At 40.0% G+C, this 14,974-nt stretch overlaps 1 protein-coding gene across 3 annotated transcripts in view; it reads right to left on the bottom strand.

Annotated features, from left to right (window-relative positions):
• STXBP5 (syntaxin binding protein 5) overlaps positions 1-14,974 on the bottom strand; it is a 492,483-nt gene that overhangs the window by 105,562 nt on the left and 371,947 nt on the right. For all 3 annotated transcript variants that reach the window (XM_073557677.1, XM_073557678.1, XM_073557679.1), the window contains exons 12-14: positions 14,525-14,672; positions 14,376-14,443; positions 3,788-3,828 (exon numbers count right to left, since the gene is read on the bottom strand). In XM_073557677.1, coding sequence (XP_073413778.1) covers positions 3,788-3,828; positions 14,376-14,443; positions 14,525-14,672 — 257 coding nt within the window. The remainder of the gene's footprint in view (positions 1-3,787; positions 3,829-14,375; positions 14,444-14,524; positions 14,673-14,974) is intronic.

Below are 14,974 nucleotides of genomic sequence, written 5' to 3'. Positions count from 1 at the left end.
ATGAGCCCTTAAGAAAACTCTCCTAAAGAACGAGCCTTTTGTCTAATTGGGCAGTATATGTTTTATTTTGGAAATTACTTTTGAAAAAATTTGACCCCTTTTTAGAAATGTATTCTTCTTGCCCACCTGACCATTAACTTGACTTTCACTGCCGAAATTTTTTTTTGTCCAAAATTGCTTGAATTTTGTGTGGGGTAAAAATAGACATCTGATAAGTACAGGGCACATAAAATGTCAAAGATTTTATGGATTTCATTCCGAATCCTTTACACAATCTACTAGTTCAAAAAAAAAAAAGGTTTTTTTTCCCTTTTTGAACTACACTGCTCAAAAAAATAAAGGGAACACTTAAACAACAGAATATAACTCCAAGTAAATCAAACTTCTTTGAAATCAAACTGTCCACTTAGGAAGCAACACTGACTGACAATCAATTTTACATGCTGTTGTGCAAATGGAATAGCGAACAGATGGAAATTATTGGCAATTATCAAGACACCCTCAATAATGGAGCGGTTCTGCAGGTGGGGACCACAGACCACATCTCAGTACCAATGCTTTCTGGCTCATGTTTTGGTCACTTTTGAATGTTGGTTGTGCTATCACACTCATGGTAGCATGAGACGGACTCTACAACCCACACAAGTGGCTCAGGTACTGCAGCTCATCCAGGATGGCAGCACATCAATGCGAGCTGTGGCAAGAAGGTTTGCTGTGTCTGTCAGCATAGTGTCCAGAGGCTGGAGGCGCTACCAGGAGCCAGGCCAGTACACCAGGAGACATGGAAGGAGGCCATAGGAGGGCAACAACCCAGCAGCAGGACTGCTACCTCAGCCTTTGTGCAAGGAACAAGAGGAGCACTGCCAGAGCCCTGTAAAATGACCTCCAGCAGGCCACAAATGTGCATGTGTCTGCACAAACGGATAGAAACCGACTCCATGAGGATGGTCTGAGGGCCCGACGTCCACAGATGGGGGTTTGTGACCAAAACATCAGCCAGAAAGCATTGGTACGGAGATGTTGTCTGTGGTCCCCACCTGCAGAACCGCTCCTTTATTGAGGGTGTCTTGATAATTGCCAATAACTTCCATCTGTTGTCTATTCCATTTGCACAACAGCATGTGAAATTGATTGTCAGTAGTGTTGCTTCCTAAGTGGACAGTCTGATTTCACAGAAGTTTTATTTACTTGAAGTTATATTCTGTTTAAGCGTTCCATTTATGTTTTTGAGCAGTGTATTTAGGTAAAAATGTTTTTGCATGAATAGCATACATTCATTTTTTTCTTTAACATCAAACTTCATCTTACAGCAGCATGTAAATGTTTGGGCATCTCTGATCAATATTACTGTTATTACGAACAGTTTATTTAGCAAGTTGAAGATGAAATGATCTCTAAAAAGGCCTAAAGTTAAAGATTACACATTTCTTTTGTATTTTAGGCAAAAAACAAACAAACAAACAAACAAACCACAATTTCATCTTTTACATTTTAAAAATTACTAAAAGGAAAATAGGCTGATGCAAAAGTTTGGGCAGCCTGCATGTTTAGTACCCACCAGCACCCCGTTTTGAAAATATCACAGTAAACACTCTTTGTAGCCATTTAAGAGTATTTCAATTCTGTTTTGAGATATTTTCTTCTATTCTTCCTTGAAAAATTCTTCCAGTTCTGTGAGATTTCGGGTTTGTTTTGCATGCACTGCTATTTTGAGGGGTAACCACAGATTTTCAAATTAGGGGACTGTGAGGGCCATTGTATAACCTTCAGCTTGCGCCTTTTGAGGTAGTCTATTGTGAATCTGACGTGTGTTTAGTATAATGATTCATTTGTAAAAGCCATCCTTTTTTCAACTTCAGCTTTTTATTACAGATGGAGTTATGCTTGCGTCAAGAATTTGTTGAAATTTCATTGAATCCATTCTTCCCTCTGTTCGTGACATTTTTAGCTCCACAAACATCTTTGATCATTGTGGCCAAAGAGTTCTATTTTAACCTTATCTGTCCACAGGACGTGTTTCCAAAATGCATCAGGCTTCTTTAAATGTTCTTTTACATATCGTTGACGCTGAATTTTATGGTGAGGACGCAGGATAGGTTTTCATCTGATGACTCTTCCACGAAGGCAATATTTGTGCAGGTTTCTCTGAACAGTAAAACAATGCACCACAACTCCAGAGTCTGCTAAATCTTTCTGAATGTCTTTTTCAACCAGCAGGGGTTCTGATTTGCCTGTCAATCCTAAGAGGAGTGCTCACTGAAATTTTGCTTGGCCTTCCAGACCTTATGACTTACACTGTTCCTGTTAACTGCCTAATCTTAATTACATTTCGAACCGAGGAAAGGAAACTTAAAAACGCTTTGCTATCCTCTTCCAGCTTTCTCCTGCTTTGTGGGCCTCCCCCATTTTAATTTTCAGAGTGTTAGACAGCTGCTTAGAAGATCCCTTGGCTGCTGTTTTTTGGAGGAGGCTCGGTTTTTATACAGTTGGGAAATTTGCATCACAGTTTTGGGCACCACATTTTAAAAAAGACATCAACAAACTGGAGCAAGTTCAGAAAAGAGCGACCAGAATGGTGACCGGTCTGCAAACCCTGTCTTATGAGGAAAGGTTGCAGGATTTGGGAATGTTTAGTTTGCAAAAGAGAAGACTGAGAGGAGACTTAATAGCGGTCTACAAATATCTAAAGGGCTGTCACATTGTAGAAGGATCAACTTTATTCTCATTTGCACAAGGAAAGACTAGAAGCAATGGGATGAAACTGAATGGGAGGAGACACAGATTAGATATTAGAAAAAACTTTTTGACAGTTAGAGTGATCAATGAGTGGAACAGGCTGCCACGAGAAGTGGTGAGTTCTCCTTCAATGGAAGTCTTCAAACAGAGGCTGGACAGACATCTGACTGGGATGATTTAGCGAATCCTGCTTTGAGCAGGGGGTTGGACCAGATGGCCCAGGAGGTCCCTTCCAACTCTACGATTCTATGATTCTATGACCTGGCCTTTTCCAATGATGATCGTGAACAAGGCATAACCCAAACAGGCTAATTAAGGTCTGAAACCTTTGTCAAAGTTATCTGAGCACAGAAATCTCCAAGGGTGCTCACACTTTTGCATCAGCCAATTTTCCCTTTTGTAATTTTTAAAAAGTAAAAACTAATATATTGTTTGCCCAAAATACAAAGGAAATAAGACTGTATTCTGCTATATCAGCTCGTTAAAAAGTAGTAGGACTCCAAATTTGTCAGCAACATGCTGGAAAATAAGCAGCATATCTGGAAGTAAAGAAAGGAAAATTCAATCATTCGAATCATGCTGCACCACACATTCATATTTAACCTTCCCTCCCTCATGGACCTAGAGAGACCACTGTTGCTCTCTGCCACATCTGATGTAAGCTCAGAGAACAGTGGTGGCAACAGGAACTTTTTACCACTGTCTATAGAGAGGTCAACCATCAGTGGTGCCATCACAGAGAACGATATGGAAACATTACAATGTCACGCATTCTATTTAATGACTAAACCACTTGAGTTCTAAATTAAAATATGTTTAAAGAAAAGTCTTACTTTTTAAAGGCCAGGATTACTAGTAAGGATCTATTGGCCAAACAAGAAACAAGTCTAGGCAGCACAGATCAAAGAATGCTCACAAGGATATTATGGAGATCTTACAAGAAAGACGAATTAATGGTATAGCCACTCAGTATTTTCCACACATCAAATAGTATAAAAGAAGAAAGTACATGGTTGGCTTACATGTGGATGTAAAGTAAAAAAAATCTTACTTGCTGACGCATCCCAAAATTTGATTGATCCATCCGCATGACTGAAAAGTACAGACACAAACATCTATTAAAAGGGATTTTTTAACACTGCTCATACCAACACTTATTAAATAGAACGCTTGGATACAGACAGAACAGCTTGCTCACTGTAGACTAGCTGACATGGCAATGACGAGGCCTCATACCCAGCTGTAATTGGGATCAATGAGGCACAGAAACCCGACAGAGCTCCCATAGAAACATGTGCGATAATGTAATCCATCAGTTTATACATTTTTCTTTACAGATTTTAAACGTTGTATTCTGTATGACCAAAGCACTGCTTCTAGGGGCCAATACAGTGCCTCATGGTGGCACCAAAGGGTGACATATAGATAGTCCGTGTACTAATTTTTGAATACAGAATTTATGAGTGCAACTATATAAAACTTTTATCAAGAATAATTAAAATGTCATTTAAAAGGGAACCTATTATGTACCTTTTCAGCATGTAAACTTCCCCAGTGTGAATTTAGTGATACAATGTACATCACTAACATGTTTTTTCATTAAAAACGTCGGTCTAATCATGTGCAAAAAGCACTTTATATAGTTATATCGCACCGTTTAGTCGTAGGGGTGTGCTTCATTTTATTCAGTCACGGTTGTCGCCTACCACTTAATTTGAACGATGTTGCGACAACATCACTCAAATCCACTTTGAAAAATCCAGTGCTGGCATCATGGAGCCGCGTTTGCGCAATTTCGATCGAGGAGCCGCTCATGCGCCGTGACGAGTGGATACCAGCGCATGCGCACTGAAGCTGTGTATAGTACCCGGCATCACTGTATGTCTGGAGTCGCTCGTCATGGCGCAAACGCGGCTCCCCGATCAACACTGCACAAGCGCAGGATTTTTTTAAAGCCAATATGAGCGACATTGGCACAACCCCAGGAATATCATTCAAATTGCATGAGTGGCGCCAATGGAGACTGAATGAAATGAAGCACACCCCTATGACTAAATGAACAGGTAACGATCTAACTATATAAAGTGCTTTTTGCACATGATGAGACCGCCGTTTTTAAAGACTAAAAAAGTGCTTGTGATGTAGACTGCATCCCTATGAACACATTGGGGACAGTTTACATGCTAGCAAGGATGGGACAGGTTCCTTTTAATATCAGTGCTACGAAAACTGAATAAATCCCAGAATAAGCTTTCTAATGTAATATGTTCCTTCATACAAATGTATTTTAACAAATTCAAATGTAACCCGACTTCACCCACCTTACAGCTGTTCCACTTTCCCAAATGTTGCTTTTAAAATCACGGTTATAAAAGTTTAATGCTCATTTGACCCAGATTTTACATGATGTTCATTTACACAGTGGCTAGCTGAGATTTTTTTATGGCGTTCCATTCATAAATTCAAGGAACCATTCATGCACATTTTATTTTAAAGGCTTTTTAACCCCTTCACGACATCTGCCGTACATGTACAGGTTTTTTCTATTACGTGCACCATTATGTATATTAATTATGTAACTTTCCACTTTTTTGATATGATACATATTGAATCAACCAATTCCTTGCTTTTGGGGTTTCATTCTTGGGACCATACAGTATTATTGTTTTTTATATGATCAATTATTATAATGCTGATTCATTCCTTCCCTTAGGTCCATCTCTTTTTACCCCAGCACGGGCACATGTTTTTGATGTTTAGTACTACTTACTTGCCAATTTTGCATAATAAAGGCAATTTTATTTCAATATCTCTGTTGTCTGGCACTTTTTTCTATCCTCTGTTTTGGGGTATTCCTTTCTTGGTACATAATTGAGTGGTTCCCACTTATCTCTTTCAGTGCACCTGGTAATTAATATATTAGCACGTCTACATTTTTTTTTTTTTTTGGCACAATATATTACTGTGGAATTCTCAGGTGTTACTGTATCTACTGATCATATGATCACACTGGGACAAGGTAAAAAATTAAAAAAGGTTTTTAAAAATTGTAAAAATCTAAAAAAAATAAAAATCACAAAATAAAGAATCCAAAATAAAATGAAAAAATATTAATTTGATAAATGCATACATTTATGTAAAAACAAAAATAAACAAAGTACCATATTTGATATCACCACGTCCGGAACAGCCTAACCTATAAAACTGTCCCACTAGTTAATCCCTTCAATGAACATCGTAAAAGAAAAATTACAAATGAGGCAAAAAACTATGCTTTTTCATCATAACACCGAAAAAAAAACAGGAATAAAACGAGACAGATTCAAAAGTAAATAAAAATGGTATCGTGGAAAACACCATCATGTCTGGGAAAAAACAAGCCGCCATGCAGCTACAGTGGGTACGGAAAGAATTCAGACCCCTTTAAATTTTTCACTCTTTGTTTCATTGCAGCCATTTGGTAAATTTAAAAAAGTTAATTTTTTTCTCATTAATGTACACTCTGCACCCCATCTTGACTGAAAAAAACAGAAATGTAAAAGTTTTTGCAAATGTATTAAAGAAAAACTGAAATATCATATGGTCATAAGTATTCAGACCCTTTGCTGAGACACTCATATTTAAGTCACATGCTGTCCATTTCCTTGTGATCCTCCTTGAGATGGTTCTACTCCTTCATTGGAGTCTAGCTGTGTTTAATTAAACTGATAGGACTTGATTTGTAAAGGCACACACCTGTCAACATAAGACCTCACAGCTCACAGTGCATGTCAGACCAAATGAGAATCATGAGGTCAAAGGAACTGGCGAAGTAGCTCAGAGACAGAATTGTGGCAAGGCACAGATCGAGTCAAGGTTACAAAAGAATTTCTGCAGTACCCAAGGTTCCTAAGAGCACAATGTCCTCCATGATCCTTAAATGGAAGAAGTTTGGGACCACCAGAAGTCTTCCTAGACCTGGCCCTCCAGCCAAACTGAGCAATCGTGAGAGAAGAACCTTGGTGAGAGAGGTAAAGAAGAAGCCCAAGATCACTGTGGCTGAGCTCCACAGACGCAGTAGGGAGATGGGAGAAAGTTCCACAAAGTCAACTATCACTGCAGCCCTCCACCAGTTGGGCCTTTATGGCAGAGTGGCCCGACAGAAGCCTCTCCTCAATGCCAGACATATGAAAGCCTGCATAGAGTTTGCTTTAAAAAAAATAAATAAATAAAAAAAATAACACACATGAAGGACTCCCAGACTATGAGAAACAAGATTCTCTGGTGTGATGAGACAAAGACAGAACATTTTAGTGATAATTCTAAAAGGGAAGGGGGGAGAAAACCAGGCACTGCTCATCACCTACCCAATACAATCCCAACAGTGAAACATGGTGGTGGCAGCATCATGCTATGGGGGTTTTTCAGCTGCAGGGACAGGACGACTGGTTGCAACTGAATGAAACATGAATGTGGCCAAGTATATAGAGATATCCTGGATGAAAACCTCTTCCAGATTGCTCTGGACCTCAGACTTGGCTGAAGGTTCACCTTCCAACAAGGTAATGACCCTAAACACAGCTAAAATAACAAAGGAGTGGTTTCAGAACAACTCTGTGACCATTCTTGACTAGCCCAGCCAGAGCCCTGATCTAAACCCAATTGAGCATCTCTGGAGAGACCTGAAAATGGCTGTCCACCAATTTTTACCATCCAACCGGACAGAACTGGAGAGGATCTGCAAGGGAGAATGGCAGAGGACCCCAAAATCCAGATGTGAAAAACTTGTGGCATCATTCCCAAGAAGACTCATGGCTGTACTAGCTCAAAAGGGTGCTTCTACTCAATACTCAGCAAAGGGTCTGAACACTTATGATCATGTGATATTTCAGTTTTTCTTTTTTAATAAACTTGCAAAAATTTCTACATTTCTGTTTTTTTCCAGTCAAGATGGGGTGCAGAGTGTACATTATTGAGAAAAAAATGAACTTTTTTGAATTTACCAAATGGCTGCAATAAAACAATAAAAAATGTAAAAGGGGTCTGAATACTTTATGTACCCACTGTATATCAGTGAAAAAATAAAGAAAAGGTATAGCTCTCAGAATAGAACGATGCAAAAACAATTTTTTTTTCAATGAAATAGTTTTTATTGTGTAAAAGCGCCAAAACAAACAAAAAAAGATATACATGTGCTATCACTGTAATCGTACTGACCCAAAGAGTAAAGCTGCCTTATCACTTTTACTACACGATTAAAAGGCACACAAAAATAATCATTCCAGTACTGCTGTTTTTAGCTCATGCTGTACATTCATTCAATCCACTAAAAAGCAAGTCCCCATGCATTTCCATCATCTGTCAATGGAAATATAGGGGGCTTCCATGTTACTGGTAGTACAGAGGCTCTGGAAAAGCAAAATGGCTCCTCACCACCAAAAATAAATCTAGTGAATTCCGTGCTCCTAAATCCTAATGCCCACCCCCCTTTCTGGGCCCCACAGTGTGCATCTAAACTACAATTAACATCCACATGTTTGGCATTTCTGAACTGATGAGAGCCTGCTTAATTTATGGGGTCTATGGAAGATTTGCAATTTTACCGCCGTTACATTCACTGCTGCTTGTTTCTGGAAAACGCCCATGGAGTCAAAATCATCACTGCACCTGACGATAAATTCACAGAGGGGTGTAATTTCCAAAATGGGGTCACTTGGGAGGGGGGGTGATTCTGCCCTTCTGGCACTTAGGGACTCTGTATATGGAGTTTGCAAACTATTCCACGATAATTTGTTCTCGTGTGGCTAAGCAGTACAGTATAGCCACATATGGGGTACAGCCATGTTCAACAGAAATTGTGGTGCCATTTTGTTAATAATCTCCAATGTAAAATCTGGGGCTAAAACAAAAGAATTCTAAAAATGGAATTATTTTTTCTTCTACGCCCAATGGTATAAAAAATTCTGTGACAAATGTGGTGGTCAATATGATCACTGCACCCCTAGATGAAATACATTGAGAGGTGTAGTTTGTTAAATGAGGTCAGTTATGGGGGAGCTCTGCGGTTCTGGCACCTCAGGGACACTGCCAATGAGACATGGTACCTGCAAACCATAGCAGCAAAATCTGTACTATAATACACATGTGGTATGCTTAACATATTATGTGGTCTATTTTCTCCTATTATTCCTTTTTAAAATTGAAACTTTGGGCTAAAGTAACATTTTAGTGTAAAAATGGAAATTTTCCTTTGACTCAGCCCAATGTTCTACAATTCTGTAAATCGTTTGAGGGTTAAAACCACTCAATACATTCAACAAAAGGTACGTTTCCAAAATGGGGTCACTTTTTGGGGTTTCTGCTGTTTTGACATGTCAGGAGCTCTTCAAATGTGACATGGCATCCGCAATCTATTTCAGCCAAAATTATGATCCAGAATTCAAATGGCGCTCCTTCATTTCAGAGCCCTGTCGTGTGCTTAAACAGTAGTTTTCCACCAAACATGGGGTACCTGCGTACTCAGGACAAACTGTACAACAAATTACATGGTCCATTTTTTCCTGTTACCCTTGTGAAAATGAAATATTTGTGGCTAAAGCAACATTTTGTGGGGAAAAATAAATGTTTTCATTTTCACATCTCAACATTATAAAATTTTGTGAAGTACCTGTGGGTTCAAGGTGCTCACTACACCTCTAAGTAAGCTCCTTTTTTTTTTTCTACACCACTGGAGCGGTGCTTTAAACTTAATTCCCCTGTTCCCTGTCTCATACTCACCTGCTGCTGCCTTCGTCCTTTTCCAGTGTTGCTCCCATGAGAGCCTTGTACTGGCTCTCAAAGACTTGAATAAAACTCTTGTGACTTAGCTTCTGACTTCCGGCTAGTCAGAACAAGTTACGGGCACAAGATGGCGCAGGGGGACAGGAACGTCGTCGGCAAAAGGTGAGGCTGGAATGTGATAAAAGAATGGGGCAGGGGGCTTACAGCGCCACTCCAGTGCCAAAATAAGATAAAAAAAAACACTGGAGTGGTGATTTAAAGATATATTCAGGCTTTAGTAAGAAAAACCTGTTCATCTGTAATGTAGTAATTCATTTCTCCAATATTCTCGGGGATCACTTAAAGAAGCACTCCCATCAAATTTTATCCCCTTAATCATCACATTATATGGCACTGTGTGCTTACAACTGCTCATTTTGCTCTCCTTTCCAGTTAATTTTTCTCTTTTCCATTAGGTCTATGACATTACGTGCTTAAAAAGCACACTAGCTGAATTCTTCTAGGCTCTATGTAGAAACAGGAGATATCTTTTCCCTGCACACGTCATCATTAGAACTACAAATTTACTGGCTGCAAAGTCCCTGGCAGGGGAGGAGGGAGCAGCTGGGTCAGGAGTTAAAGAGGGTTATGACTTCCTGTTGCTACATGTAGCAGAAAACATATTAACTGGGTAGAAAGGCAAATTGAGCAATTTTTAAATGCATAGGCATATATAATAAGACTAGCTGAAGAGCCCGGCGCTGCCCGGGCATAGTAACTAACTGTTGTTATAGCAAATTATAATTATCCTCCATCCCATAGTCCCGTGTCCATATACCCATCATACATATCCTCCATCCCATAGTCCAGTGCCCATATACCCATCACACATCCTCCATCCCATAGTCCCGTGCCCATATGCTCATCATACATATCCTTCATCCCATAGTCCAGTGCCCATATACCCATCACACATCCTCCTTCCCATAGTCAACCATTATGACATCATAATGAGCTGCGGGGCTTGCAACCTATGATGACATCAGCGTCGCCATGGCAACCATTATGACATCATAATGAGGGGCGGGGCTTGATACACACTTTTTCCCCATCATGTAGATAGGGGCAAAATTGTTTGGTGAATTGGAACGCGCGGGGTTAAAATTTCGCCTCAAAACATAGCCTAGGACACTCTCGGGGTCCAGACGTGTGACTGTGCCAAATTTTGTGGCTGTAGTTGCGACGGTGCGGATGCCAATCCCGGACATACATACACACACTTGAGCTTTATATATTAGATGACTGCAATATATTAAGAGGGTAAAAACTAATGGGAGCGCTACTTTAATAGACGGTTTTTAAGGGAATCTGTCACCCATTTTTTGCGATATGAAGTAAAGATATCATTCAATTTAGTGTCACATAAGCATTATAGCAGTACTTTTGATAGCCCTTGACGCTCCACCTTTGATGCATAAATACCGTTTTTAGCTCTCCTGCGGTGTATGTAAATCTCCGCGGTCCGGTCCGATGGGCGGGGCTTATTCTCCTTCTCTCCCTCCTCGGCTTGCTGTACGTATTACAATACTTCTGGGCCACAGAACGTAATTGCGTATGCCAGCGCATGCGCAATACTGATTTTATGCTTTGCCCACAGTTGGGCAAAGCATTCTGCACGTGCGAGAGGCCATTTCAATGCGCACGCGCGGTAACTCTCCAGGATCTGTGATATTCACAGATCACAATACGTACAGCAAGCAGAGGGGGGGGGGGGAGAGAAGGAGAATAAGCCCCGCCCATCAAGATGCAGAGATTTACATACACTGCAGGAGCTAAAAACGGTATTTATGCATCAAAGGTGGGGAGTCAGTGGGTATCAAAAGTCCTGCTATAATGCTTATGTGACACTAAATTGAATTATATCTTTACATCGTATCACAAAAAAAGGGTTCGATTCCCTTTAATACAGGTGCTTCTCAAAAAATTAAAATATCAAAAAGTTACATTTATTTCAGTTCTTCAAAACAAAAAAATGAAACTCATTATATAGTCATTACAAACAGTGATCTATTTCAAGTGTTTATTTCTGTTAATGTTGATGATTATGGCTTACAGCCATTGAAAACCCAAAAATAATCTCAGTAAATTAGAATAATTAACAAAACACACCTGCAAAGGCTTCCTAAGTGTTTAAAAACGTCCCTTATCTGTTTCAGTAAGCTTCACAATCATGGGGAAAACTGCTGACATGACAGATGTCCAGAAGGCAGTCACTGACACACTCCACAAGGAGGGTAAGCCACAAAAGGTCATTGCTAAAGAAGCTGGCTGTTCAGAGTGCTGTATCCAAGCATATTAATGGAAAGTTGGAAGGAAAAAGTGTGATAGAAAAAGGTGCACAAGCATCCGGGATAACCACAGCCTTGAAAGGTTTGTTAAGAAAAGGACATTCAAAAATTTGGGGAAGATTCACAAGAAGTGGACTGCTGCTGGAGTCATTGCTTCAAGAGCCACCACACACAGACGTATCCAGGACATGGGCTACAAGTGTCTCATTCCTTGTGTCAAGCCACTCATGTCCAATAGACAACGCCAGAAACTTCTTACCTGGACCAAGGAGAAAAAGAACTGTACTGTTGTTCAGTGGTCCAAGGTGTTGTTTTCAGATGAAAGTAAATTTTGCATTTCATATGGAAATTAAGGTCCCAGAGTCTGGAGGAAGAGTGGAGAGGCAAACAATCTAAGCTGCTTGAGGTCTAGAGTGAAGTTTCCACAGTCGGTGATGGTTTGGGGAGCCATCTCATCTGCTGGTGTAGGTCCACTGTGTTCAGCAAACTCGCCTAACCTTCACCGCATAGAGAATCTATGGGGTATTGTCAAGAGGAAGATGAGAGACACCAGACCCAACAATGCAGACGAACTGAAGGCTGCTATCAAAGCAACCTGGGCTTCCATAACACCTCAGCAGTGCCACAGGTCGATCGCCTCCATGCCACACCGGATTGATGCAGTAATTGATGCAAAAGAAGCCCCGACCAAGTATTGAGTGCATTTACTGAACATACATTTCAGTAGGACAACATTTCAGATTTTAAAATAATTTTTCAAGCTGGTGTTATAAAGTATTCTAATTAACTGAGATAATGACTTTTGTATTTTTATTGTCTGGAAGCCATATTTATCAACATTAACAGAAAAACACTTGAAATAGATCACCGAGTTTGTACAACTCACTTTTTGTATTGAAGAACTGAAATAAATTAACTTTTTGAGGATATCCTAATTTTGTGAGAAGCACCTGAACATATTGGATAGGCATGGTTTGGTAGGAGAAATAGTTCTAACTGTTCTGTAAGGCATCATATGCATGCGCGAGCTAATGTTTTTTTGCATAATGATTGTGAAATCTTAAAAGTTTAATTGTCGCGTTAATTTTTATTTCATAAATAGTATACCTGAAAATAAGCAACTTTGTAATATGTCTTTTTAGAGAAATCATTTTTTCCTCCCCAGGATTAATCTTTGATTCTCTCATATATCAGGTAAAATCAGTGTAGATAGATTTTTTTTTCATAGGTGAGATAGTCTTTTCAGTAGTAACTGCTGTCTCCTATGTAGACAAGAGAAGGATGGGAGCTTTTACTCTAGATCCAACCACATCCTCTTCCCTCACCTCCTCAACTTACATGGAATCTTATCAGTAACAATAGCCATCTCAGTAATGTAAAAAGTCTGTTCAGTGAATACAGTTTTTACCCAAGAATTAGGCTATGTGCACACGTTGCGGAATTCCCACGATAACTTCCACGGGAAGACCACAATTCCATTCCGCGGGAAAATCGCATTTTAAATTCCCACAATTTTCCAGTGGAAAAACTAGCGATTTGTAAGCGTAATTAGCTTGCAGAATACTAGCGTTTTCCAAGCGATCTATAGCATTGCTTGGAGAACTGATTGACAGGTTGGTCACACTCGTCAAACATAGTGTTTGACTAGTGTGACCAACTTTTTACTATTGAGGCTGCGTATGCAGCATCAGTAGTAAAAAGATCGAATGTTAAAAATAAAAAAGTCGGGTTATATTCACCTTCCGGCGTCCCGCGCAGCCTTCCCGGGCCTCAGCAATACTCCCGTTCCCAGTAATTCCTTGTGAGACCTTTGATGACGTCGTGGTCTCGCGATACTGTAGCGATCTCGCAAGGAATATGGACCGCTACAGTAATCGCGAGACTGCGACGTCATCAAAGGTCTCGCAAGGCATTACTGGGAACGGGAGCATCGCTGAGGCCCGGGAAGGCTGCGCGGGACGCCGGAAGTTGAATATAACCTGATTTTTTATTCTTTTTTTCTTTTACAGGGATATGGTACCCAGAGCCTGGAGGACAGTCTCCTCTCCTCCAGACAGTGTGTACCATCCGCAAATGTTCTGCTTACTTTTCCCATGGTGGGCACAACCACATGCGGAAAGTAAGCAGAACAATGCATTCCTATGTGGGCGGAATCCCCGCGATTCCGCAAAATTAATAAGCATGCTGCGTATTTTCCCGCGATGCGTTTCCCCCGCGGGAAAATCCGCAGCATTAGCACAGCATTGCGGAATCCCATAGGAACGCGTGGGATGCTTTTTTTGCGTTTTCGCTGTAAAAACGCGCATTAAAAACCGCTGCGAAAAAAACGCGACGTGTGAACGCAGCCTTAAGATTTTTGAAAATGAATGCTTGGTCCTCGCAGAGAAAAAAAGCAGATAAGATATATTACAAAGTTGCTTATTTTCATGTGTACTATCAATTTATGGAATAAAAATTAAAACGACTGTTACTATTTAAATTCCACAGAATGAGTAAGCATTAGCTTTTGACCTTAAAAGAGTAATATAAGGAAATGCTGTGGTGCTGACTTACCCTGTGATTATTATCTCTGGGTAACTTTGAGTGCCAACACCCCAGTTACCACCACTGATGGGCCATTCCTGTAATAAAACAAGATCAAACTTATGAAACAGATGAAATAAGAAAATATCTGTAGATATATGAGGGTTGTCAGTACTCACCTTTTTACTGTAACCTTGTCGCTTTTGCCTGTTGCCAACAAAATAAAGTGCAGGGATAAGGTCCTCAGGACAGTCCGCAAAATACTCACAGCAAGTGACCGGAGACTCGTGTATGCTCAGAGGATAAGGGTTTTCAAATATCGGATATCTACCAAAAGAAAAAATAAACATAGTTCGTAACATATCACAGCTGAGCACCATCCAAACAAATTGCAATAATAATTTTTATATCATTGTTTTCTCATTCTTTTATTGCTGACACCCAACTTGTGTTTCAGGAAATCAGAATGGAAGCTCATCACAGCCCTGTCTTTGCTATGAAAGATCAATATATTCTTAGCAAAACTCCTGATATATTTATCGTTTTCTTTTTCTGTATGCCACATGTAAACGCAATAGTAAGAAATGATTGCGCATCTGGTGCAGCTAGTTTTCTCTAAAATGAACAAA

Source organism: Dendrobates tinctorius, unplaced genomic scaffold (genome assembly GCF_039654945.1).
Source record: "Dendrobates tinctorius isolate UK_male_01 unplaced genomic scaffold, ASM3965494v1 ptg000250l, whole genome shotgun sequence".
Lineage (NCBI taxonomy): Eukaryota > Metazoa > Chordata > Amphibia > Anura > Dendrobatidae > Dendrobates > Dendrobates tinctorius.
This window is presented reverse-complemented; position numbering and strand designations above follow the sequence as displayed.